The sequence below is a fragment of the Budorcas taxicolor genome, chromosome 3 (genome assembly GCF_023091745.1).
Source record: "Budorcas taxicolor isolate Tak-1 chromosome 3, Takin1.1, whole genome shotgun sequence".
Taxonomy (NCBI): domain Eukaryota; kingdom Metazoa; phylum Chordata; class Mammalia; order Artiodactyla; family Bovidae; genus Budorcas; species Budorcas taxicolor.
This window is the reverse complement of record NC_068912.1, coordinates 22782145-22809651: the sequence shown is the minus strand read 5'-3', so window position 1 is coordinate 22809651 and position 27507 is coordinate 22782145. Positions and strand designations below refer to the sequence as shown.

Genomic DNA, 27507 nt, shown 5'->3' with positions numbered 1-27507 from the left:
ATGGTTTCTCAAGGAATAATAATGCTCTTGGTGACCTAATAAGGCCACAGTCTCGTGGTTTCTATCCATATGTCAGAAAGTCTGCAGAACTGTATTATCAGCATCCTATTGAGCCTCATTTTAGTTTCAAAGGCCCAAGAGGTAGACTTGAACCATCATTTTCCAAACTGTATAATGAACTACGTGTGCATAGTATTTTATATTTATAAATTGATTTTACATACATTAACATAAACCTAATGAAGAAGGCAGGACAGTTACCATTATCCAGGTTTTATAGATGAGGACTAAAGAAGTTAAGTGGCTTGCCTAAGGTCCTGCAGCCTAGGACTTTAGGATTTATATCAAAATGGTTTTTTATGAACTCCCTTGAGATCCTCTGGGCATGGTAAGCAGTGTTTCCTAGAAATAGCATAGGATAAGGTGACAAAAAAATGACAGATTTGCAGAATTTGGACCTTTCTAAAAACAGTCTGAATCCTTGGATACTGTGTTAACAGGCTCTGAGAATCCTCAGCCTGTCATGTTCAGACAGAGCTGGCCTCTTCTCAGGAACTGGTCTGTTTAAACAGTATTACCGGCTTGTTGCATTTAGTAATTCCTTGACTCAAATCTTTAGGTTTGTGATTCTGTTCTCATTCCAACCTCATCATTTCATCTTTCTCTCCAAACTTACTCCTTTTCACTAACAGTACCACAATTCCACACTGTTGCCAGCTTCAGAATTGTTTTCCTCATTCTCTGTTTCACCTGAACTGTTATAGTTGTCTTTAGGGTCTCCTGCTCCATCCCCCCCTCAATCTATGTTCTACATTATTCTGGGAGTGATTGTTCAAAAATGTATTTATTATTATTATATCACTCACTTGCTTAAAACCTTTTGATGATGGCTCTGGACTGTCTTCATTCTAAACTTTTCATTTTATTTATCTCCAGCGAACCTGGAGATGTACTCAGGCACTCTTCTATCTCTGCCTAATAGTCCAGCCCAACGAAACTATGTGCAGGTCTTACAGCATAATGTATTTTTTGCTATTCTAAGACCTTGTATGTATAATTAGAATGCTACTTCCTTACCCTATTTGTTTGACTATCTCCTATTATTTCATAAAGATTCAGTTTATTTTTGTGATTCCCAAAGTTTTGGATGCTACAGTTTCCATAACTGGGTCAAATAAATGGCTGAAAGTTTGTTGGGAAACACACTCTCCAAGTATCACCCCATTGATTAATTTCAAAGGAAAAAAAAATCTTAACAGAAGAGAAACCTGGTAGCTACTACCAAATCCACGTGATCAAATTTAACATCATTAATATGCAATAAACTGCTGTCATTTGGTTCCTGATGTGACCCACCAAGAAGGCACAACATAACCTATGAGTATTTGCACCAGAACCATTTAATCTAAATATAATAGAGGAAGAACAACTATGAAAGTCCAAATTTAGAGACTTCCTGCAAAACAAAGGGCTTCAATTCTTAAAAAAAAAAAAAAAATCCATGTAAAAAAATAGAGAATAATTTCAGATTAAGAGAGATAAAAGAGAGATGACAACTGAATGCAATGGTGTAATATCTGACAGGATCCTAGATTTTAAAAATAAAAAAAGCTACAAAGAATTCCCTGGTGGTCCAGTGATTAGGACTCTGCACTTTAAGCCACGCAGTGTGGCCCCAAAATAAAAAGCTACAAATATTATTGAAACAATTTGGGAAATTTGAATATGCAATATATTATCAATAGATAATGGCACTTATCAATGTTCAGTTTGCTAAGTGTGGTAATTATATTATGTTTATGTAGAAGAATGCCCTTTTTCTTAGGCAATGTATGCTAAAGAATGTAGGGTAAAATGTCTTATTGACTACAAGTAGTTACTCTCAAATAGATCAGGGAAAAAAATGTATGAATGCATGCATGGATATATAGATACTATATATGTATAGATCTATATACCTCCAGAAAGAGAGAGAAAGGAAATATAGTGAACTGTTAATAATAGGTCAGTCTAAATGAAGGGTATATGGGTGTTCATTGCACTTACTATTTTATAGCAAGTAAATCTAAACATTAAAAAAATTAAAAGTTGGAGGGAGTAAAAAGCATTTAAAATCACCCTCTGGAAATGCTATCACAGTCCACTTCTGTGTGAAGACGTCTGTCTTTCATAATCTCCATGCATTTCTTTTATAATAGCATATTCTACCGCCTGTCTTCTTGTTAGAGTATTTAAAGAACTAGCCATTCCTCATTTATTGCTTATGTGATCTTGGGCAAGTTAGTTTCTCTAATTGTCAATTTTTATATTTGCAAAATGGAGATCAAAATAGTACCAACCTATAGGGCTACTGTAAGGACTAAATGAGATCATGCAGTAACACATTTAGCACCGTGTCTGTCTTATATTAAGTCTTCAAAAAGGTAAGATGTTAGTGTTACTATTGGGTCTTGAGTCTCAGTATTCTCAAGCCAGTTTAATGCTTGGCTCAGATGCTCAGTTGTCAGATGAATGAAGGATGCACTGCCCTCTACTACCATTTTATTGTTGCTGTTGGGCATCATGTGAAAAGAACTCGTACCTTGGAGAATGATAAAATGATTAATGCCAAGGAGAATTCTAGACGGAAAATTACAGACCAGTAGATCTTGGACTTCTGTGGGGGCAAGGTAGAAATCTGATTTCTGATTCTGTGCATCTGTTTCATGTACAGGTAGAGGTAAGCTCTACTGTTAGCCTGTGGGCACAGCCCTTATATTTTGCCTTGGCCATCACTGCCAACTCCAAGCCTTGGAACATACCTGTGTTTAGGCTTCAGGCCAAACATTTCATGATTAAACCTTTGGTTAATCTTTTTTTCCAAATATTTATTTGCTGCTGATTCACCAGTAATCTTCTTCAGCAAATGATTAAATCGAGATGACAAAATTGTATCAAAAGGATATCCATAGTCTCCTACACGATTGAGGATCCAAGCCCCTTTTCTGGTGCTGAGGAAAACCTGAGGGATGGGGAAAAAATAATTTTTGCTTTTGCCATTCTCTGAAGAAATGGGAGCCCATTTTTTTCAAGATGAAGTTCAAACTCATTAATCTGGCTTTTTATTCCCTGCCTATCTCTTTATTTATTTAAATTTCCTGCCATTTTCTTCTCAAACACTAAGCTTATAATTAAATTGGTATATTCACTGAACAAGACTATATCTTGCTGTAAGCTACCACTGCATTTCTGTTTAATGTCATTATGCCTCCCTCAAAGGCCCTCTATTCCCTAGATTCTCTAAAGCTTATTCCTTTATAAGATCCAGAATCAAGTCTCTCTCCTCCATAAGATACCACTGATCATTCTGGCTGATAATTTTCTCTCCATTTTCTGAACTTCTCTAGCACTTATCACCTGTTCAACTCATTTAAAATCAGGGAACAGTAAAGCTGACAGGAAGTGGACATCATTTAATTTAAAACCTTCAATCTATTCTTGGCCTTTGACATTGTTTGCGTTATTACAAAAAAACATCAATTATACTGATATTTAACATTGTGTATTCTGATTTTTGTCTTTCCTAATGTATTTTCTCCAAGGTGGAAGGGTATATCAGATACATCTTTTAGTTCCCAACATACCATCATCAACATTTCCATTTATTGAGAATTATAACCTGTAAGTCACTGTATTAGGTCCTTTATCTGTATTTTTATTTGATCAATAAATAAATACCTCTTGAGGTAGGTAATGTTATGTCCATTTGATGGATGAGAAACATGGAGAAGATGAATAATTTGCCTGAACTCATATAGCTACTAAGTGGTAGAGCTGAATTTCTAACCTAAGTCTTACCTACGCCAAAGCTTGTGCTTAAGAAATGTTCCAGTTATTTAAGGGAAAAACTGAAAATTGCAAGTAGAGCAACAGGGGAGTTGGTCACTCTTTCTGTGTCATCTGCTGGCTCAAGTCCACATTCAGAGCTAATAAAAGTTTGGTATTCAGCTACTTGGCAAAAGCATCACTTTGTCTATGTTATAACACTCTCTAGAGATAGTTTCCAGGGTTGTAAGCTATTTAAGCGGAGAAGACAATAGCACCCCACTCCAGTACTCTTACCTAGAAAATCCCATGAATGGAGGAACCTGGTGGGCTACAGTCCATGCGGTCGCTAAGAGTTGGACATGACTGAGTGACTTCACTTTCATTTTTCACTTTCATGCATTGGAGAAGGAAATGGCAACCCACTCCAGTGTTCTTGCCTGGAGAATCCTGGAGACGGGGGAGCCTGGTGGGCTGCCGTCTATGGGGTCGCACAGAGTCGGACACGACTGAAGTGACGCAGCAGCAGCAGTAGCAGCAGCAAGCTATTTAAGTACATTGTTTCGTGGGTTTTCTTTTCTTTTCTTTTCTTTTTTTTGGTTCATGCCCTGCAGCAAGTGGGATCTTAGTTCCCCAACCAGGGACTGAACACACACCCTCTGCACTGGAGTCTTAACCACTGTACTGCCAGGGAAGTCCTTGTTTTATGGTTTTTTGTTTAAGTCCTCCATTAAAAGGTGACCTGTCTACAGAGGGATGATCATATACATGTATTCTCACCAAGGGTGACCTTAAGCACTATCATAATTAACTACTTTTATGTGTCACAGTTGAAAGAGCATGCATGGTCTTAGGAATCAAATTATTTTGTGTACAGTCTATATAACTTTAACAATATAGGTTATAAGTAATGTAAATGCTCAGAGCTGCAGTTAAAAAGTTCTCAACCAATACATTATAAAGCAATTATCTTCCATTTAAAAAATAGTAAAAAGTTCTCTCTATATAAAATAGTGACAATAATATATATGTCACAAACCTTTATCAGAAACATATCCACCTTTCCTCCACCCACTCTTGCTGCCCTGTTCTTTGGCAATTTATGGTTCCTCAGTGCTTGTACAGAAATAGAGGAAAACAACAGAATGGGAAAGACTAGAGATCTCTTCAAGAAAATTAGAGATACCAAGGGAACATTTCTTGCAAAGATGGGCTCAATAAAGGACAGAAATGGTATGGACCTAACAGAAGCGGAAGATATTAAGAAGAGGTGGCAAGAATACCTGGAAGAACTGTACAAAAAAGATCTTCACGACCCAGATAATCACGATGGTGTGATCACTCACCTAGAACCAGACATCCTGGAATGTGAAGTCAAGTGGACCTTAGAAAGCATCATTATGAACAATGCTAGTGGAGGTGATGGAATTCCAGTTGAGCTATTTCAAATCCAGAAAGATGATGCTGTAAAAGTGCTGCACTCAATATGCCAGCACATTGGGAAAACTCAGCAGTGGCCACAGGATTGGAAAAAGTCAGTTTTTATTCCAATGCCAAAGAATGCTCAAACTACTGCACAATTGCACTCATCTCACATGCTAGTAAAGTAATGCTCAAAATTCTCCAAGCCAGGCTTCAGCAATACGTGAACTGTGAACTTCCTGATGTTCAAGCTGGTTTTAGAAAAGGCAGAGGAACCAGAGATCAAATTGCCAACATCCGCTGGATCATGGAAAAAGCAAGAGAGTTCCAGAAAAACATCTATTTCTGCTTCATTGACTATGCCAAAGCCTTTAACTGCGTAGATCACAATCAACTGTGGAAAATTCTTCAAGGGATGGGAATACCAGACCACCTGACCTGCCTCTTTAGAAACCTATATGCAGGTCAGGAAGCAACAGTTAGAACTGGACATGGAACAACAGACTGGTTCCAAATAGGAAAAGGAGTACGTCAAGGCTGTATATCGTCACCCTGCTTATTTAACTTGTATGCAGAGTACATCATGAGAAACGCTGGCCTGGAAGAAGCACAAGCTGGAATTAAGATTGCCGGGAGAAATATCAATCAAACCTCAGATATGCAGATGACACCACCCTTATGGCAGAAAGTGAAGAGGAAATAAAAAGTCTCTTGATGAAAGTGAAAGAGGAGAGTGAAAAGTTGGCTTAAAGCTCAACATTCAGGAAACGAAGATCATGGCATCTGGTCCCATCACTTCGTGGGAAATAGATGGGGAAACAGTGGAAACAGTGTTAGACTTTATTTTGGAGGCTCTAAAATCACTGCAGATGGTGACTGTAGCCATGAAATTAAAAGACACTTACTCCTTAGAAGGAAAGTTATGACCAACCTACATAGTATATTAAAAAGCAGAGACATTACTTTGCCAACAAAGGTTCATCTAGTCAAGGCTATGGTTTTTCCTGTGGTCATGTATGGATGTGAGAGTTGGACCGTGAAGAAAGCTGAGCACAGAAGAATTGATGCTTTTGAACTGTGGTGTTGGAGAAGACTCTTGAGAGTCCCTTGGACTGCAAGGAGATTCAACCAGTCCATTTTAAAGGAGATCAGTCCTGGGTGTTCATTGGAAGGACTGATGCTAAAGCTGAAACTCCAATACTTTGGCTACCTCATGCAAAGATTGACTCCTTGGAAAAGACTCTGATGCTGGGAGGGATTGGGGGCAGGAGGAGACGGGGACAACAGAGGATGAGATGGCTGGATGGCATCACCGACTCGATGGACATGAGTTTGCATGAACTCCGGGAGTTGGTGATGGACAGGGAGGCTTGGTGTGCTGCGATTCATGGGTTCACAAATAGTCGGACACAACTGAGCGACTGAACTGAACTGAACTGAGTGCTTGTAAGGCCAAGCTTCTCTATAGCTGACAATTTAACAAGCCAATGGTATTAAAGATAGCTCATGCCTTGGGTCCCTACCACATACTTTGAACATTCTTTTATCACATCACCCACATACATTTTTACCCTTTATTATTTACATAACTGTTTCCTAATAAATGCTTATTGAATTAATTCATGGAGTAACATGTGAAATCAGTTTTGTGGTAATAGATGAGGATAAACCTGAGAAGAAGTGTTATTGAATGGAGTTTCTGGGTAAAGGTTATTTAACAAAGTTGTGGCATTAAACTTCCTTTTTTAAAAGTAATTTAAAATGTATGTTTAATTAAAGTTACTGAAGAACAACCAGGCATTTAACTATGCCAAAAAAGTTATGATTCCAGAAAGACATGAATCTTTATGATTCCAGAAAGATGATGTCTTTTTCTAGGAATTTATAATGAAGATACTTTCTTCCCAGTTCAAAATCTATGATACAAAAACAACAACAACAACAACAAAACAACCAAAAAACCCTCAAGGACATAGAAATGGCTTTACTGTGGATGATATTCTATGTTAACTAATTGTACTCAGAAGCTGGGGAGAGCTGCTTGCATGTGCTACAATGTGGATGCTTTTCATACTGATGTCCATGTTGTCTTCAGAGGATTAGACTGCTTTTTTTTTTTCATTTGGGGAGTGAAGAAGAGTGAAGGGGAAAATTCCCCTACCAGCCTATGAGTGAAAAGCTTTCAATGACCCAGTACACTTTCCTTCAAAATAAGAGCATGGCATTTCTGCTGGCTAACAAGTGGTCCGCACTGTGGATGCTGCATTCTAACAGGCTCTCCCAGCAATCACTTGGTCTTCTTCAAAGCCAGAGGCACCCTCCAAAGAGACAGCTGAGAGAGATTATGGGCACACTCTTTGGTCATAACTAAATTCCTTAGAGTGAGGCCAGATAAATGATGGAAATCTTAACTTGTAACCTGGCTCAGTCACATCATCAATCATGATGTTGCCAACTGAGGCAACAAAACCAATCCCTACATTTGCCATTGGCACTGATGGGCTGTGAGCAGGTGTATACACTCCATTGAGTCCTGCAGCTTCCTTGGTGAAGCAAAGTAAATAATTTTACTAATTCAAACCTGTTTGGCCCTGTGGCTAATTTCCACTGCCAGGTCTCCTCCAGAATTCCCAATGCCAATTATAATGACTCTCTTTCCAGTGAGACTGTCTGGATTCTTATAATCTCGACTATGGAAGTATTGTCCTTTGAACTTCTCAATTCCTACAAGAGAAGGAAAAATAATTACTGGGTAATGGTCATTGAATTTTTTTGCAGTGTGCACATTCTCCATGTATTCTCCTTTTATTCAAGTGCACTGTCACCTTTTTAATATATTTGCCTGGTTTCTTTTCCCATAGCCCCAGAGTCAAACCTTGTGATTTCCTTATCATAAGTAGTCTGCTTAACTCAGTGTCTGTTTGTACTTTGGACTTGTGGACTCACAAATCCAAACTACTTCAGAAAACATTCTCTTGTCTTTTCATCTTCTTCTTCCTTTTTTTTTTTTTGTAGTTGATTTACATCAGTTCCAGATGTATAACATAGTAATGATATTTTATAGATTATGCAATATTCAAACTTATTACAATATTATAGTGGTTTAGATGCTCAGTTGTGTCAGACTCCTTGTGACCCTCCAAACTGCAGCCTACCAGGCTCCTCCGTCCATTGGATTCTCTGGGCAACAACCCTGGAGTGGGTTACCATTTCCTTCTCTAATAATATTATAGTATTTTGACTACATTCTTTGTGCTGTTTATTATATTACTTGTGACTTATTTTATAATTAGTAATTTGTACTTCTTAATCCCCTTTACCTATTTGCCCATCCCACCCTCTCTTCATCTTCTGTAAATACCTACTTCCATTTCAATTGTAGTATACATGTTTTTTTATACTCTAGAGTATACATAGAATCCATGTGCAATGCAGGAAGACATGGGTTCAATCCCTAGGTTGGGAAGATCTCCTGGAGGAAGAAATGGCAACCCACTCCAGTGGTAACACAAAGAGTTGAAAACTGAGCAACTGAGCACATACATAGTATTTTTTTTCCCTCAAAATGAAAATCCAGGCCAAAGACTGTAATTTAACTCTTTCTTTAAGCTTTATTTTCTTGCTTAGAAACTCAATATTTCTGTTTGTTTCCTCCATTGCTAAAAAAAAAGTCTTCATTCAGGATAAAGCGATGCGGTATATTTATACAATGAAATATTACTCAGTCATGAAAAAGAACAAAATCATGTCATTTGCAGCAACAGGGATGCCCTAAAGGTTGTCAAAGTGAGTGAAGTAAGTCAGAGAAAGACAAATATCATATGGTATCTCATATGTGGAGTCTAAAAAAATTGCACAGATGAACTTATTTACAAAACAGAAAGAGTTATAGAAAACAAACTTTTCTATAGGGAGGAAAAGTGGGGGAGGGATAAACTGGGACACGGGGATTGGCATATACACACTACTGTAAGAAGGGGTCTCTGGTGGCTCAGTGGTAAAGAATTCACCTGCCAATGCAGGAAACATGGGTTCAATTCCTTGGTTGAGAGGATGCCCTGGAGAAGGAAATGGCAACTGACTTCAGTATTTTTGCCTGGGAAATCCCATGGATTAAGGATCCTGGTGGGCTATAGTCTATTAGGTCGCAAAAGAGTCTGACATAACTTGACAACTAAACAGTGCCGGGGGCCAGCGTGAGGAACTCTGCCCATGGCAAAGGTCATGAGGAAGGAGGCTTGGCATACGCAAAGGCGTGATCAAGCCTCAGGAAACCCCCTGTTCCCGAGCATCTACCCCCAAACCAGAGTCTGTTTTAGGCTCTCCCCCATAACCATTTCTCTCGGAGAAGGAGTAAACGTGCAGCTCCAAGGCAATAAAAATTCCTGGGCGTGACAAGAGTGTTTCAGCTTATGGACTCCTCTGAAGGTTATCTAGCCCACCTGTATAGGTTCGTCCGGCCACATGTGATTGTTTACAGCCTCCCAATCTGAGAGGCATGAGATGTTTTAGACTTACTAAAGGCAAATTCTTTTGGGGAGTCGGAAATTATTAGTATAGTGGGTTGATTAGGAATTATATTGGTGAAGGGTTTTTCATTTGTTGTGCCAATAATTGCTGCTAATTCCCTGCCCTGGGTGTGACAAGGGTGTCTTAGGTCAAACCTCTCTGCTGACAGACTAGCTTGTGTGACAGGATTATCCATACTCCTGCCACTACGCACATGATTGTTTACTACCTATATACTTAATACTTAATAAGTATAAGCACAGAGAGTTTTGGAGTATTTTGAGAGTCTTAATTAGCATAGGGCTTTTCTCATTGTTGAGTCAATGACTGCCGCCAGGCCTCCATATCCTTAGGCACCTGGGAATATATTAATCAATGTATTTGGAATACAGAAAAGGAACTATAATAGTTTTAAGGTTAGCAATACTAGACTTTTTGAGTTAATGAATTTTCTCTTTTGTAATAAATCACTGTACTTCGTTATAAATCACCGTGTCCTTGCTATGTAAAAATGTAACTTCATCACTATCTTAAGACTAAATAGATCTTAAGGGGAACATTAGTGAAAGGATTTTCATTTGTTGGGCTGATGTTTGCTCCAAAATCTCCATGTTCCCTGCCCTTATAATGAATATAACTAGCATATAGGAGAAATAAGTATTAACCTTTAAGCATATAGGAGAAATAAGTATTAATGTTTAAGATTAATCATGTTAACCTTGGGTTAAATAAATTCCTTTCTTGATTGTAACTCACTACACCCTCACCCTATAGGAATGTAACTTTATTTGGAGGGTGGTGCCTGGTTTAAGAAAAAACATCCTTGGAAGAAATAAGTTTTTTGGTTATCAGAAAGAAAGGATCATAAAATGTCAGCAGGTCTCACTCATGGCCAGAAGATGATGTAATATCCCTAAGACCTTTTTTTTATACATTTATGTGAAGCACCTGATTTTGATAAAGGTCAGGACTACTGACCCCCGCGTGACTCTATATTCATCCCTATATGTAACAAAAGGTATATAAGCAAACCCAAAAATAAAGAAATCAGATCAGTTTCTGGAAAGACTGATACCCCCATGTCGCTTCTTTCTTGCTTCCCGTTTCTCTGGCTGAATTCCAAGTTATTCAGCCTCTTTTTCTCCACTAATTTTCCTACTACACTATCCGTTTCTAATCTCTCTATATCTCTGTAATTAAATATGTATTTTTCCAAGGACGCCGACACCATCCCCACCTTCGAATTCCCTGGATCCACCGGGTCTGTACCCCGGCAAAACAGCAATAATAAGGACCTGCTGTATAGCAAGGGAACTCTTTTCAATACTCTGTAATGACCTGTGTGGCAAAAGAATCTTAAAAAGAGTGGATATATGATTCACTTTGCTATATAGCAGAAATGTTTCAAAACACAATATTTAAATCAACTATACTCCAATAAAAATTTTTTAAAGCCTTCGTTCAGTCTAATGCAGATCAACTCTTTTTATCCTTAGAAAAACTATAATCATCGTGAAACTAAATATAAAGCCTTCTAATTTTCCTCTAGTCCCACATGTTATTGTTATTTCTACCTCCCCAATATTATTAATACAAGTTACTGCAACATTTTTCAGTAGAATATGCAGAATTAGGATAAGCCTTATTTCATCCCAAGGTAGGAATCACTCAGACCATTCTTTAGGGACCAGGTCACAGGCATGGTTCAAGGGTCTTCTTGCTTAGTAGGCTACTTACCAGGGAAGCTTTCCAAGGGTAAGTGAGCATAGGTGTGATGGCCAGTGCAAACCATAACTCCGTCGAAGACATACACCTCCTTTTTCCCTTCAGATTCCGTGACCACCTCCCATTGGCCTGAAGTGGGGAAATCAGGCTGCTTCTTCACACTGCACACAGTGGTCTAAGAAGAAAAGGGATCACCACAGGGGACTGTAGCCACAGCCTATGCAGTGGTCATCTTCCCTGACAGGTCTGTCTTTGCAGGGGCTTACACAAAGGGCTGATACCACATAAGAGGGCTAAGGCAGGGATATTTGATTTTCATACTCTACAAATAAAAACTTTTTTTGTTTGGGGCTATGGTCAGAGTGAGAAAACTTTCAGGAGGGAAGCTAAATAAAACAGAGTTGGCAGACTAATGTTGCACTATCCTCTCCTTCTAGAAAAGTACAAATGACTACTTTTCTTGGGCCATGCCTCAGTTGGTAAAGATTCTGCCTGCAATGCAGGAGACCAGGGTTTGATCCCTTGGTCGGAAAGAATCCCCTGGAGAAGGAAATGGCAACCAACTGCAGTATTCTTTCCTGGGAAAATCCCATGGACAAAGGAGCCTGGCGGGCTACAGTCCACGGGATCACAAGAGTAGGAAACAACTTAGCAACTAAACCATCACAACCACCACCACCGTGGTCAGAGTGAGAAAACATTCATGAGGCAACCTAGTTCAAATGAGTTGGCAAATTAATGTTGCACTGTCCTCTTCTAGAAAAGTGCAAATTACTAGTTTTATTAGGCCATGCGTGTGTGTATGCTCAGTCACTCGATCATGTCTGACTCTTTGCAATCCCCTGGACTGTAGCCCACCAGGCTCCTCTGCCCACGGGATTTTCCAGGCAAGAATACTGGAGTGGGTTGCCATTTCCTCCTCCAGGGGATATTCCTGACACAGGGATCAAAGTCTGCTGTGTCTCCTGCATTGGCAGGTGGATTCTTCACCACTGCGCCACCTGGGAAGCCCTTCTTGTACCATATGCCCTGGACCATACCCTAGGGCAATATGATACTTAAATAAGATGTGGGCTTCTCTTGTGTTTCTAAGACACTTGATGCACTAAATGCCTATTCCTCCCCATACTCCCAGACATCCTGCGATCTTCCGATGCCTTCTTATCTCAAGTTCCGTTCTCACTGTCTAGTCTTAAATGTGTGACTGAGCTAATAAGGCTCCCTTTCCTAATAGAGTAGAAAAACATCTCCGTGGCTCATGTTTGGTGTAAATGAACTTCTTTGACTCCCATAAATGCCCATTTTACAAATAACTAGAAAGAAAGAAGATAAAAGATGGGATAGTCAGTGGTATAGTTTTTAGCTTTAAAAACAAATACGGGTTACTCTACCTAGTCTAAGGAAACATTAAGAGTATGTCCTATGTGCTTCTAGGATTTATGACCATAATGTCTTGGTGGACTAATAACACTCTTATATACCCAAGTGATCCTATATTATTTATAGTTCCTCTCTATCATGTTCTTACTTGTACACAGGCCAGTGCTTCTGCCTGGACCATCCTTTTATGCTTTCCTCATTTGGAGATACTCACCCTTCAGCATTTAGTTTGGTATTATCTCCTCTAAAAAAACATCCTTAGTGAAGTGAAGTCGCTCAGTCGTGTCCGACTCTTTGCGACCCCATGGACTGTAGCCTTCCAGGCTCCTCTGTCCATGGGATTTTCCAGGCAATATACTGGAGTGGATTGCCATTTTCTTCTGCAGGGGATCTTCCCAACCCAGGGATTGAACCTGGGTCTCTCACACTGTAGACAGATACTTAACCATCTGAGCAGGGAAGTCCAAGGGTACCTGATAATTCAAGCTCTAAGGGATTAAGTGTCCCACCTCTGAGCTGCAATGTATAGATCTCAGGGCATTTATCACCCTGTAACTCTGTATTTTTATTAATTATGCTTACAATGAAATTTTCATTTTTCTGGCTCCTAACTAGACTGTTAAATCACTGTTTTTTTGTTTGTTTTGTGTTTTTGGGTATTTGTTTCTTCACTGCTTAGTGTGGTAACAAACCTAAGTGTTTTTAACAAGTGAAGAGAAGCATCACTAGACTATAAATGACTGACTTTGGAAGTCGTCACTGGATATTGCCATTTTAATTTTGTTGTTAAATAGAAAAAGGCATGATTTAGTAGAATGATCAGAAAGTAGAAGATTTGGGCTTTTTGCCAGCTGTCAGAAATACTGGTTCTTTTATGGTCATGGCTTAAAATAACAGAAATATCATGGAAGATTTTACAGCAGGAAGGAACCAAGGAGGTGATATACTACAATCATCTTGTTTTACAAATAAAACTAAGACACGTCAAAGTTGAGGAACTTACTTGCCTGAAGTCACAAGGAGGTTAGCAGCAGAACAAAGACTAGAATTTAAGACTTTTTTTTCCCATTTCAGTGTTCTTTCCTCTACACCAGAGTTGACTTATTTGCTTTCTCATAACTGTTCAATAACTAATACATGGGGTTGTTGTCACATTAAAAATGCATTGGAAAGCACCTCAGAAAGCATAAAAGGCTAAGTGGCAAGTTGTGGAACAAGTCGTGGCACCAGAAGTTTTCAAAGTGCCCATACCTGTCAGTTCTCATTTGTTTATTGTAATCAAATGATACAGAATGAAGGCAATGAAATGAAGGTTGCTTCTTGGATCTGTAGTCAAAATACATAGAAGAGGGACTTTCCCATTGATACTTTTCAGTCAGAGAGGAGACTCAGTGTAGAGTCTATTGGATAGATACATGAGCATACCAAACCAAGCTACACATAAGCACCGCTAAATGAAACCACATTATTCATTTACTTTGCAAACAACTTCAAACACAGAGATACCCACAAAATTCCCTACCTTAAATCGAATGTACTTTAGAAGGTCAAATTCTTTGGCATACATCCTGAAATACTCCAGGACCTGGGAGTTGTGCATGAAGTTAGGATAATGATCTGGGATGGGATAGTCACTGAAGCACATCATCTCCTTAGAAGTGTTGATGATCACTGACTTGTAAATACTTGCCCTTCCTTCTTCAGGTTCTTCCTGCAGTAAATAAAAAGCATTCATAACAGCTTAAGAATTAAGGTCGTGGTTTATAAACAGCCAATTAACATTTGAAAAGTTATCTGAAATGCCAATTTTTAAAAAAAGTTATACACACACATCCCTTTATATCTCCCAGGATTTGCACCCTCATGCTGTCTCTTCCCCTTGAATCTGAGTTGTCTTTATGACTTGCTTTTGACCAACAGCATGCAGTTAGAATGATACTGGATGGTATTCCAAGACTAAGTGGTAAGTAGTCTTGCCGCTTCCACCTGGGTTTCTTAGAAAGCTTCCTCTCATAGAAGTCAGCAGCTGTGTAACAAGTCTAGCTACGCTGAGACCATCATCCTGTGAGGAAGCCCAAGCTATCCACATGAAGAGCATGTTTGTGATAGAGAGATGTGCAGCCAGCCCCCAGAAGTCCTAGTTATCCCAGCTGATGTTCTAAACATGGAAACAAAGAGGTCATAGTATGTGTCCAGTCTTAGATAAAAATGACAAGAGACTCCAAGTGAGAACTGCCCATCTGAGTACTAGTTTCAAGGTTTTTCATGTACTTGGAACAACTGTTCTCCAGGAAACACTGTACTAATTTATAATTCTGTCCACTATGTGTTCCTGTTTTACCTTATTTTCACTAATTTAAAAGACAATTATTCAGTGTTAGCAAAAATGAAATCTCAGTACAATGTTTTCTGGAGAGTAATGTGGCAAGAACATGAAAACCCTTGACACTTAGCCATTTAAAGAAAGATTTAGTATTCAGACAAAAATTTATGTTAATGTGCGTTGATAGCATTATTTGTAATATAAAAATGAAATAAGTTAAATGTCTGTGATAGTGTGATTTATAAGAAATATATATTTGGTCATCCAGATGGTCAAAATATATTTCTCATATATATTTGGTCTTTCTACCACAGTTCCTGGCTCAGAGCTCCCAAAACTCTTGTAATTTCCCAAGTGTTGAGAGTGATTAAAGTCTTTTGTTGTGTTAGTATGGTGACTCTTAGAAGGCAAATAATGGTGGGCCTGGTTACCAATGGAGCAAACCCTGTGGGTTGTAACTTTCAGTTGCCCCCTTCTGACTTCTGGGGAGGGGAGAGGGACTGGAAGTTGAATCAGTAGCCAATGCCCAGTGATTTAATTAATCATTCCTATGTCATGAAGCCGCCATAAAAACCCCAAAGAGTAGGATTTAGGGAGCTTCCAGGTTGGTGAACCTGAGAAGATCAGGAGAGCAGCGTGCCTAGAGAGGGCATGGAAGCTCAGTGTCCTTTCCCTGTGCATCTCTCTCTTTGGCTGTTCCCAAGCTACATACTCTTATAAGAAACTGGTAATCGAGTGAGTAAATGGGTTTTCTGTGTTCTGTGAGCTGCTCTAGCAAATTAAGCAAACCCAAGGAAAGGGTCATGGGAATTTATGACTTATAGTCAGTTGGTCAGAAGTATAGGTAACAACCTGGTAATGACTGGCATCTGAAATCCAAAGTCCAAGGAGGGGTCATTGGAATCTCCAAACTGTAGCCAGTTGGTCAGAAGCACTGGTAATAACCTGAGTTTATGACTTGGTGTCTACAGTAGGGCTGAGGGGGCAGTCTTATAGGACTGAGCTCTCAGTTTGTGGAATCTGAAACTATCCCTGGGTAAATAGAATTGAGTTTAATTCTTGGACATCTTGCTAGTATCTGAATGTTGTTTGTTGGTGTCTGGGGACCATCCCCCACATGCACATACACACCCACACACACTTGCTTTGGTCTCAGAACCATTTAATGCCCAACAAATACACTGTATTTGAGAATCACTACTCTAGATCCTTGCTACCTGAAGTATGATCTATGAACTAGCAGGCAGAGATATCTCTTGGGAGACTGTTAGAAAGGCAGAATCTCAGGCCCCACCCCGACCTACTGAATTGGAACCTGCCTTTCTAGCAAAATCCTCAAGATTCTCCCAGGTAGCTCAGTGGTAAAGAATCTGCCTGCCAATGCAGGAGGCGCAAGAGACACAGGTTCAACCTCTGAGTTGGGAAGATGCCCTGGAGGAGGGCATAGCAACCCATACCTGTATTCTTGCCTGGATAATCCCATGGACAGAGGAGCATGGTGGGCTACAGTCCATAGGGTTGCAAAGGGTTGAACATGACTGAAGTGACTTAGCACACACAAACAGGGGTGTTGTACTGACCACATAAAATAGCACAGTATCTATCCAGACTGCTACATTAGCCTTAACTGAAACATCACAAATGATGGTTTTTTAACTCTTTTTAAAATTGTTTTGATTATGGACAATTATGTTAACCAATTTGTACCCCCTTTTCCCTTTCTGGGCTTTGCAGGTGGCCCAGTGGTAAGAATCTGCCTGCCAATGCAAGAGATGTGGGTTCGATCCCTGGGTGGGAAAGATCTCTTGGAATAGGAGATGGCAACCCACTCCAGTATTCTTGCCTGGAAAATCCCATGGACAGAGGATCCTGGTGGGTTAAAGTCCGTGGAATCACAAAGATTCCAACACAACTGAGCACGCACCCATGCACTTCCTTTTTAGGGCTTTTCTGCTGGCTCAGTGGTAGAGAATCTGCCTACCAATGCAGAAAACACGGGTTCAAATCTGGGTTGGAAGATCCCCTGGAGAAGGAAATAGCAATCTGCCCTAGCAGTCATGCCTGGGAAATCACACGGACAGAGGACCCTAACAGACCACAGTTCATGGGGTTGCAAAAGAGTCCACATAACTTGAAGACTAAACAACAAAGGGCTGTTTATCATGCAGAGACAGTCTTCTCTTTTTTCCATCAACAAACAGATATTTGGATGTTGGGTATTACTGAGCATTCAATGGCCATAAAGGAGAGTGTTCATTGGCTTTGCCCACATTAGAGATGAGTTTCCCCTGGTTTTTAGAGAAGAATTTTTGAATTTCAGAATCCTGGATTGATCATTCCCATTTCTTTGCCCTGTACTTCAGGATCTCATTCTTGTTGGCTGCTAATAATGTTTTCACAAGTCTCTTTTCAAGTCTCTTCTAACCTATCCTACAAATTTCAACCAAAGTTTTCTTTCTAGGGTATGGTTGTACCTCTTCTCTAATTAAACTTTTGGATGCTGCTCCATTTTCTATAGTTTGTTTTTCAGTTTAGGATTCAGAGACCTCCATAATGTCTTATAGTTTATATATTCTTTATCTCCCTAATTCGATTGTAAACCCCTTGACTTATATTTATGATCTTTCCCACAGTATATAAAGTTATAAATAGCACTTAGTAGATATTTAATAGATGTATGGCGAATTACATTGAGAAAGGTACATATAGAAAAAAGAAGTAAATTTCACATAATGCATAACAAACTAATGAAATACATCAAATTCATTCCAAAAAGAGTTGAATAAGATATTTTTATCTTATAAAAACTTGTTGTAAGGAAAATTGCAAAGTAATATAAAATCAAATGCATGAAGATATTCAATTTATATTATTTAAAATAGCTATTAATTAGAAATCACTTAAATGGCCCCTCCTCCAATAGGCAAATGGTTTAATAAATTATGATTCTCAGTATGATGTAGAATTTATCTTCCACACCACTTCTTAAGTATCCTGATAAATTCAAAGCAGATCCTGTCAGCCCACTGCTTACTGGCTTCTACTGATTCCATGTGGGAAACCAGATTTCTTATTCTAAAACTCAGCATGTTGCATAATCCTAATCTACTTTATTATCTTCATTTATTGTTTTCCTCAGTTAACTTCAAGCTTCTGAGTCATTAGATTGCAATCATAAAATATAATATTATGTATGCCTGGGACAACTGTATGCCTGTGTCTACCCATGTTTACATAATTATACATTGTATAATCTCTACCCTGTTATATGAGTATATTTTATTTATTATAAATCAATAAAACTTGAAGGTAGGAAAAACAAATTGATTTATTAAGGAGGTTGGATTTTTCTTTTATTTTTGTAGAAATATTTATATCACACCTTCATGATAAAACCCTTCGGCAAACTAGGAATAGGGGGAAACACCTTCAATTTGATAAAGAACATCTACAAAATACTTACAGGTAACATTATACTTTGAAGAAGGGAATGGCAACCCACTTCAGTATTTTTGGCTGGAGAATCCCATGAACTGAGGAGCCTGGTGGGCTACCATCCATGGGGTCGCAAAGAGTTGGACATGACTGAGCGACTAACACAGCATTATACTTAATACTGAGAAAATGAACAATTTACCCATAAAACTGAGAACAAAGCAAGGACAGCCTCTCTTAACACTTCTATTAAACACTGTATTAGAAATCCTAACTAATGTAATAAGGTAAGAAATGGCAATAAAGGTATACATATTGGGTAGGAATAAGTAAAATGATTTTTTATTTGAAGATGATATGACTGTCTATGTAGAAAATTCCAAAGAATTTTTTTTAATTCCTGGAACTAATAAGCAATTATAGCAGGGCTGCAGGCTACAGAGGTAATATACAAAAGCCAACTGCTTTCCTATATAACAGAAATGAAAAATTGGACTTTGAAATGAAAAACCATACCATTTATAATAATACTCCCCAAATTAAATGCTTATGTAAAAATCTAACAAAATATGTATGAGACTTATATCCAGGTAATGTAAAACACAGAAGAAAATCAAAGATATAAATAAATGAAAACATATTCTATACTCATAGATTGGAAGACTCAATATCGTTAAGACGTCAGTTTTCCCAACTTGATCTATAGATTCAGTGCAATCCCAGTCAGTCTCCCAGCTAGTTATTTTGTAGATGTTGACAAACTGATTCTAAAATTTATGTTGAAAGACAAAAAGCCTAGAATAGCCAACTTTGCCCTTAAGTGTGGACTGTGCATAGTGACTTTCTTCCAAAGAGTACAGTATGACATGGGAGAAAAAAAGAGAAACTTCACGGTGACAAACCCTGATAAACACCATTTCAAGCCAGGTCGTCAAGATTAACATCAATCCGTGTGATAAGTGTGATAGAGTGTAACATTGATATGATGTGATGAGAATGGCACGCTACCTCTAAGGTCTTCCTCCCCAAAATTCATAACCCCAGTCTAACCACGATGAAAACATCAGACAAATCCCAGCTGAGGGACTTTCTATAAAATATCTAACCAGTTATTCTCAAAACTGTCAAGATTATCAAAAACAATGAAAGGCTAAGAAACTGACACAGCCATGAGGAGCCTAAGGAGACACGACAGCTGGAACAGGAAAAGGTCATTAGGAAAAATAAACCTAAATAAATCTGAATAAAGCATGGACTTCAGTTAATAATAAGGTATCAATATTGGTCCATTAATTACAACAAATGTTATCACACTAATGTAAGAGGTTAATAATATCTGGGCATGAGGTAAATGGGAACTCTGTACTATTTTCCTAATAATTCTGTAAACTAACACAGTTCTAAAATTAAAGTTTATTTAAACATATTATTTGTAATAGCACATTAAAAAATTAATTAGTGGTTAGGTCCTTTTGAAAACAAGGTGTTTGTGAAGGCAGGGGTAGAAATATTCTTAACTATTAAATTTGACTTCATTCATTCAGCAGATATTTCTAAAGTAATAAAAACACTATATTAAGGACTTCCCTCGGAGAAGGCAATGGCAACCCACTCCAATACCATGGATGGAGGAGCCTGGTAGGCTGCAGTCCATGGGGTCGCTAAGAGTCGGACACGACTGAGCGACTTCCCTTTCACTTTCATGCACTGGAGAAGGAAATGGCAACCCACTCCAGAGTTTTTGCCTGGAGAATCCCAGGAACAGGGGAGCCTGGTGGGCTGCCGTCTATGGGGTCGTACAGAGTCGGACACAACTGAAGCGACTTAGCAGCAGCAGCAGCAGCAGCAGCAGCCGCAGGGACTTGCCTGATGGTCCAGTGGCTAAAACTCCACACTGTACCAAAGTAGAGGGCGTGGATGCGATCCCTGGTTAGGAAACTGGATCCGACATGCCACATCTAATATTTCTCATGCTGCAACTAAAGATCCTGCATGCTGCAACCAAGACCCAGCACTGCCAAAATAAAAAGCAAAACAAAACGAAACAAAACAAAAAACCTCATGATCTTAATGCTAAAAAATACACTCTGTCCTTGTTTTCCAAAGGTTCGAAGTTTCCAAATAGAAGGAGTAGACTGATGCTTTCCACAGCAGGTCTGTTGGGGGTCACTGAGCTAAATGAATCACAGATCTTACCCTTTATATGTGACAATAATCATGTATTTGTATTAATTTTCAAATAATTAAGACAATGAAATATTGTATCTCCACAAAAACCTTCAAGCCCTTCTAAACACCCCATTGGTAGTGCTTGGTAGTGCTTATTACTGTCAGCTCACTACTTTGTAAGTGAGGGCAGAGCAGTATCAGGTCAGTGAGTAGAAAAAGGAGCTTCCACTCCTGCATTTTAGTATTTTCTACCGTCAGTGAATAATCTTCCCTATACAGACATACTTTGATCATACTTCCTGCCTAAGCACATGACTTGCATTGAATAGGAAATTCATGTGAAAAAAAAATAATGGGGACATAGGGTAGTGTTATTTAAACTGAAGGGATCAGAGGCAATAGTAAGGGCAGAAGAATGGAGAAAAATGACTTACCTTCAGTGGGAGGAATGAGAACAGTGTGGACCTTCTGTTCCTTTGACAGACTCTCAGAATCCCATCGGACCCCAGTTGTCTTAGGACTGTTCTCAATGTTGTCTTCACACAGGGATCACATGGGGAACTCTAAAATACTAATGCCTGGTCCCTTCTCCCAGAGACCCTGTTTTATTTTTATTTATTTATTTTTTAATTTTTATTTTTACTTTATTTTGCCTTACAATACTGTATTGGTTTTGCCATACATTGACATGAATCAGCCACGGGTATACATGAGTTCCCAATCCTGAACCTCCCTCCCACCTCCCACCCCATATCATTTCTCTGGATCATCCCCGTGCACCAGCCCCAAGCAGCCTGTATCCTGTATCAAACATAAACTGGTGATTCGTTTCTTACCTGATAGTATACATGTTTCAATGCCATTCTCCCAAATCATCCTACCCTCTCCCTCTCCCACAGAGTCTAAAAGTCTGTTCTATACATCTGTGCCAGAGACCCTGTTTTAATTACTCCCTGTCTATGGAGAAGGCGATGGCACCCCACTCCAGTACTCTTGCCTGGAAAATCCCATGGGCAGAGGAGCCTGGTGGGCTGCAGTCCATGGGGTGGTGAAGAGTCGGACACGACTGAGCAACTTCACTTTCACTTTTTACTTTCATGCATTGGAGAAGGAAATGGCAACCCACTTCAGTGTTCTTGCCTGGAGAATCCCAGGGGCGGGGAGGCTGGTGGGCTGCCATCTATGGGGTTGCACAGAGTCGGACACGACTGAAGCGACTCAGCAGCAGCAGCAGCAATATGTAGATAAGGTTGAAATCTACTGATAAGAGGTCATGTGCTGGCCCTAGAAAGCTCAGGGAACCAGAGTTTATCCCATCCACCTCAGAAGTCCTTTCTCCACACATTCTTAGCTAAATTGCAAAATATCTAAGGGCAGAGGCAAGAGGTTATATAACTCTGTTTCCTCATCATCTAATATAGTCTGAGGTCCAGAAATGTTTATTCAATAAACTATTATTGATTTTGTTTTAAAGATGCAATGTCATCCTCATTTATCACACGGGAAAGCAGGAGTAAAGGCTGAAGGTCAAAGGTTTCCATGTTGGTTGTGCATTAGAAATAACTAGTGGAGAATTTTATTGGCACTCCAGGCCAATAAAGCCAGAATCTGGATGGGCTGATAGCAGTAATTGTTAAAGTTTATTAAAGTTCCCAGGTGATTGTTCAGTGTGCAGCCAAAGTTAACAGCCACTGCTCTATAGTTAACCTTCTAACTTTGTATCCATTCAGTTTTCTTTTTTAGAGGGAGATATATTTAAGAATTTAAAAGATCTATCCATCTAAGAGTGGTTATTACTTAATTTTATATTTTAAATCAAAATGTATTAAATATGCCTTATTTTACATTATATTGTATCAATATGGTACCTTTGTATAACATATACACTTTAGAACTTTACTACTCAAAAGGTAATTATCAGCAGGATCAACAACACTTGGGGGCTTATTTGAAATATAGCATCTAAGCACCACCCCCAGATTAATGAATCAGAATGTACATTTTAGCAAAATCTCCAGTGATTCATTTTCATTTTGAAGTTTGAGAAGCACTGCTATGGTATGCATTGAGATTTTTAAAATTTAACTAAAATTAAACTAAATTTAAAATTAAAAATTATTCTACAGCATTGCATACTTATTAAAACCTCAACACTTCCCAAGCAATTTATCATTTTGAGCCACTTTGTTTATAAAGTAATACTGTAGTAATGAACGTTAAAGCGATATGTCTCATGTCACTACCTATGTTTCACACTCAGTCTGATCTAACATTAATGAAGAGGTCAAGAAGAAAGGCGTGCATACTGAACCCCTGAGACCTAATACAAGAAAGAAAATGGAAGCCCTGAGTTCCCAGTGACTTACTGGACACCTCGTAGCAACAGTGGAATTCCAATGTGCTTGGGATGATCTTATATATGAAACCTCCAATGAAATTATAAAAATGTGAGAGGGGTAGGGTGGGGGAGAAGGCTCCAAATAACGAGCAAGGAGGTAAAAGAAAAGCAGATCTCAAAGGAATGTTTGAGGAAACCAGCATCAACATGTGAAACAGGCTTAATCTGCAATTAACAAATGTTTATAATACCTCAGGCTTCACAACTGTGTAACTGGAATATGTGAAAATGAAGGTCTATTTCCACAAGCAGTCTAAGCAGCCACCCAAGAAATTTTCCATCTCAAGGATTCATTTATAAAATGCAAATGTTTGGTGCCTAATACATGCCAGGCATGGCCTTTGGCTCTAGAATTATAGTGGTGTGTATGTGTGTGCATATAATATATGTAAAAATATGTGTTATATATAATAGACACAGATGTGGTCTGTCTTAACAGAAGTCAGAGCATTATGATGAAATATAGCTTATTTATTTTCAAGTAAGCAGTTTATAAGGTGTTGAAATTTTGCCAAGAGTATCATCAGAACAAACTTCAAGTTGAGTTTTTAACAGAGAAGTTTAAGCCACTTTGGAGACAAAAGCTATAAACCTGATAATCAGGTACGATGGTGAACCTTCAACCGATTTCTTACCTGATCAGTAGTTGCCTAGGATGCTTACCAGACATCAAATGTGTGGGCCCCACATTCGGCCTACTGAATAACAACTGATGTGTAGCACTTATTGTGCCACTGTTATTAGTGATGACATAATTATTCACTTAACCTCCACAATAACTCTGTGAAGTGGATATCTCCTTCTTAAAGATGATAACATAGAGGTACAGAGAGGTTTAATGATTTTCCCCAAAGTCACAGTAATGCTAGTAGGTGCAGACATAGGATTTGAACCCAGACTATGCTCTTAAACTCTACACTATGTTGTGGCTGGGTTTCTAAAGTAAAATTTTCTATTGATTACAAAATATTAATTAACAGTCTTTTCAGCCCACGTGCAAGACTGATTATGACCGAGGCATGGTGGTGTGCTAAGGGGTATTCACCCTGGATCTGAATGAGAACTACTGTCAGAGCTAGTCACCAAGACAGAGCCAAGATGCAAAACAGCAGCGCTGTTGTTCAACTTAAGGAATGCTGTGAAACCACTTTAAAGTAACTGGCAAACACTATGTTTGTCTTTATGAAACAGGAAACAAAGCTGGACACCTTAATACCATTCACTGGCTCTAAAAAGTGAGCTGAAAAGCAAACCCAATGGATGTTGCTTTGGAGGTAGTTAAGGAGGTTAATATTCTTTAACATATAATAAGCTTAACTATCATTTAAGTTAGATGATACCTTATTATGTTAGTTGCAGGGCTGGGTGTGCATATTAAAACAACAACTTTATCTGTGCAGGACAAGAAAATCTAGTTGCATGCACCCTCTGGCCTCCTCTGAAGATATGACTACTGATTTGACTTCTCAAGCAAAGAAAAAGTTCAAAGAATTTTTTGATTCTTTTAAGCCAGATTTTACATCCTATTCAGGGACTGGAATTATTATAGAATTGTTTAAAGTTACTAGAATTTTTTAAAAGGAAGGAAGGAAGGAATAAACAAACAAACAAAACAGTAAGATTAGAAAAGACTGAAAAGAGGAATTACTGGAAGGAGCTGTAACCTATATTCTAGATCAATTACTGATTAATGCAGACCAAGAGTAACCACTCTAAATTTTCTAGCCACTTCACATATTGTCATTTTGTTACACCCTGCCTCTACAGAGATTGTTGCCCTCTTCCAGATAGCAGCGAAACTTATTACAGACACTCCCCAACTTACCATGATTCAACTTGTGATTTTTTTTGACTTTACAATAGTTTTAAAGCAATATTCATTCAATAGACACCATATTTCAAATTTTGAATTTTAATCTTTTCCTGGGTTAGCAATATTTTGTGCCATACTCTGGTGCTGCTGGGCAGTGGCAGCTTCCCCCCAGTCACAGATCAGGAGGGTAAACAACTGATCAGTTTACAACCATTCTGGTTTTCATGCTCAGTACAGTATTCAATAAATTATAAAATATTCAACACTTTACTACAAAATAGGCTTTGTGTGAGATGATTTTGCCTGTGTAGGCTAAGATGAGTGCTTTGAGTGCATTTAGGTAGGTTAGGTGCAACTATGGTGTTAGGGGGTGGTTTAGTCACTAAATCGTGTCCAACTCTTGCAACCCCAGGGACTGTAGCCCACCAGTATCCTCTATCCATGGGATTTCCCAGGCAAGAGTACTGGAGTGGATTGCCATTTCTTTCTCCAGGGGATCTTCCTAACCCAAGGATCAATCCTGCCTCTCCTGCATTGCAGGTGGGCTCTTGCATTGTAGGCAGTCTCCTGCATAGCAGGCAGGTTCTTTACCAAGTTAGGTGTATTAAATGTATTTTAAGCAAAGGATATTTTCAATTTATGATGGGCTTATCAAGATATAATTTCATTGTCAATCAAAGAAGATCTGTAAATGAAAATGATCTCTGTGCCATTTTCATAGTCATCAGTAAAGGGGGGAAAAAAAGTGATATCTCTGTCCCATTTTTGCTGCCAGCCTTGGGAAAGAGGAACTTGCATAGAACCTGAGGTGATGGTTGCTGAGAAGGGATCAGCAAACTGAAGTCTAGCAGGCTGAATCACTATGAAGCCCATCATATTTCCTGACACAAGATAAAATATCTTTTGCACCTAGTTACAGCCAGAGTTCCAAGTATTAAGGAACTAGGAGATTTACCTGGAACCGCCACAGCCCTCCAATGTCATGAGACCTTTCAAAGCAGAGGGGCTCCAAGCCTTCTTCCAGGCAGCACTTGATAGACGTGAGCCCACTCACACCTGCCCCAATCACAGCAATTCTTTTCTTGGCCATGGTCTCCAGAGATCTTCACAGGGCTGGGTCAGTGGAACCTGTCCAAAAGAAAGGATGACAAAAGATAGAAAACACACATCAATTAACATCTTTCAGTAAGACCTGGACATGGCATTAATAAATAAAGGCTGAAACAGCAGATACCTTTGAGGAAACCAGATACCAGTGTCCTCCTAGCCACAGGGAATTACTACACCTTGGATGGGAGAGCCCTGCGGCTGCAGAACCCAGATCTGAGACCCAGAGCTGAGAGGTCGGCTATGGTACCCGAACTCAATGCCTTTGCCTCAACACCAGCAGATCCTACAGCTGCGATCTGGCGCACACTGAAATTTTGGCTCTTTTCAAAGATATATAAAGCAACAAAATACCAACATCAGCAATAGCCAATGGGGAAGGGCTGTTCGGCTCCACACTTCTCAGCCAACACCCCGCCCACTCAGCCGCAACCTTTTCCCCAGCTGACGGAATAAAAAGTGGGCCAACCCAGTTTAAACAGAAAGGATTAACCCTACAACCTCTCGGTTTTTCAGCTATAGATGCTCGAACTCTCAAATACTCTCAGGGGGAGATCCAAGCAGCAGGAATTTCCGTCGTTCGCCTCTCCCATTCACTTTGAACTTCCTGGTGTTTATCTTAAAGTGACAGACGCCTCCTGGTGAAGGGAAATTGTCAACACCACCACCAAGCAAGTCTTGCTCCAAAAGCTTAAGTGGAGAACATCTGGCTTTCGGGAGATCTGATAAACCACTTTGGGACCCCCTGGTCCACCTTTTGGCCTCAACACCCCAAATTGGATCTTTGGTTCTGTGCTTGTTATTCAGTCATTCAGTCGTATCTGATTCTCTGCTACCCCATGGACTTAAGGACCTCAGGTTTCCCTGTCTTTCACTATCTCCCAGAGCTTGCTCAAACTCATGTCCATTGAGTTGGTGATGCCATCCAACCATCTCACCCTCTGTCATCTCCTTCTCCTCTTTCCTTCAATCTTTCCCAGCATCAGGGGATGAGTTGGCTCTTTGTATCAGGTGACCAAAGTATTGGAGCTTCAGCTTCAGCATCAGTCCTTCCAAATTAATAATCAGGTTGATTTCCTTTAGGGCTAACTGATTTGATCTCCTTGCAGTCCACGGGACTCTCAAGAGTCTTCTCCAGCACCACAGTTCAAAAGCATCAATTCTTTGTGCCCACCCAGGGATGCCCCCTCTGCTATTTGGGCTTCGCTGATGGCTCAGCGGCTAAAGAATCTGTCTGCAATGCAGGAGACCTGGCTTCAATCCCTGGTTTGGGAAGATCCCCTGGAGAAGGAAATGGCAACCCACTCCAGTATCCTTCCCCCAGCCGCCACCCTCCCCCCCCCCCCCCCCACTCCAGTATTCTTGCCTGGAGAATCTCTTGGGCAGAGGAGCTTGGCGGGCTACAGTCCATCAATTTGTAAA

The 27507-nt window shown here is 39.4% G+C and overlaps 1 protein-coding gene across 1 annotated transcript in view; it reads right to left on the bottom strand.

Annotated features, from left to right (window-relative positions):
• The window catches only part of FMO5 (flavin containing dimethylaniline monoxygenase 5), a 36566-nt gene extending 10498 nt beyond the window's left edge, over nucleotides 1-26068 (bottom strand). The window contains exons 1-5 of the mRNA XM_052637398.1: nucleotides 25934-26068; nucleotides 14363-14551; nucleotides 11473-11635; nucleotides 7808-7950; nucleotides 2802-3001 (exon numbers count right to left, since the gene is read on the bottom strand). Of these exons, the coding sequence (XP_052493358.1) occupies nucleotides 2802-3001; nucleotides 7808-7950; nucleotides 11473-11635; nucleotides 14363-14551; nucleotides 25934-26068 (830 nt within the window). The remainder of the gene's footprint in view (nucleotides 1-2801; nucleotides 3002-7807; nucleotides 7951-11472; nucleotides 11636-14362; nucleotides 14552-25933) is intronic.
• Between the last annotated feature and the right edge of the window lie 1439 nt (nucleotides 26069-27507).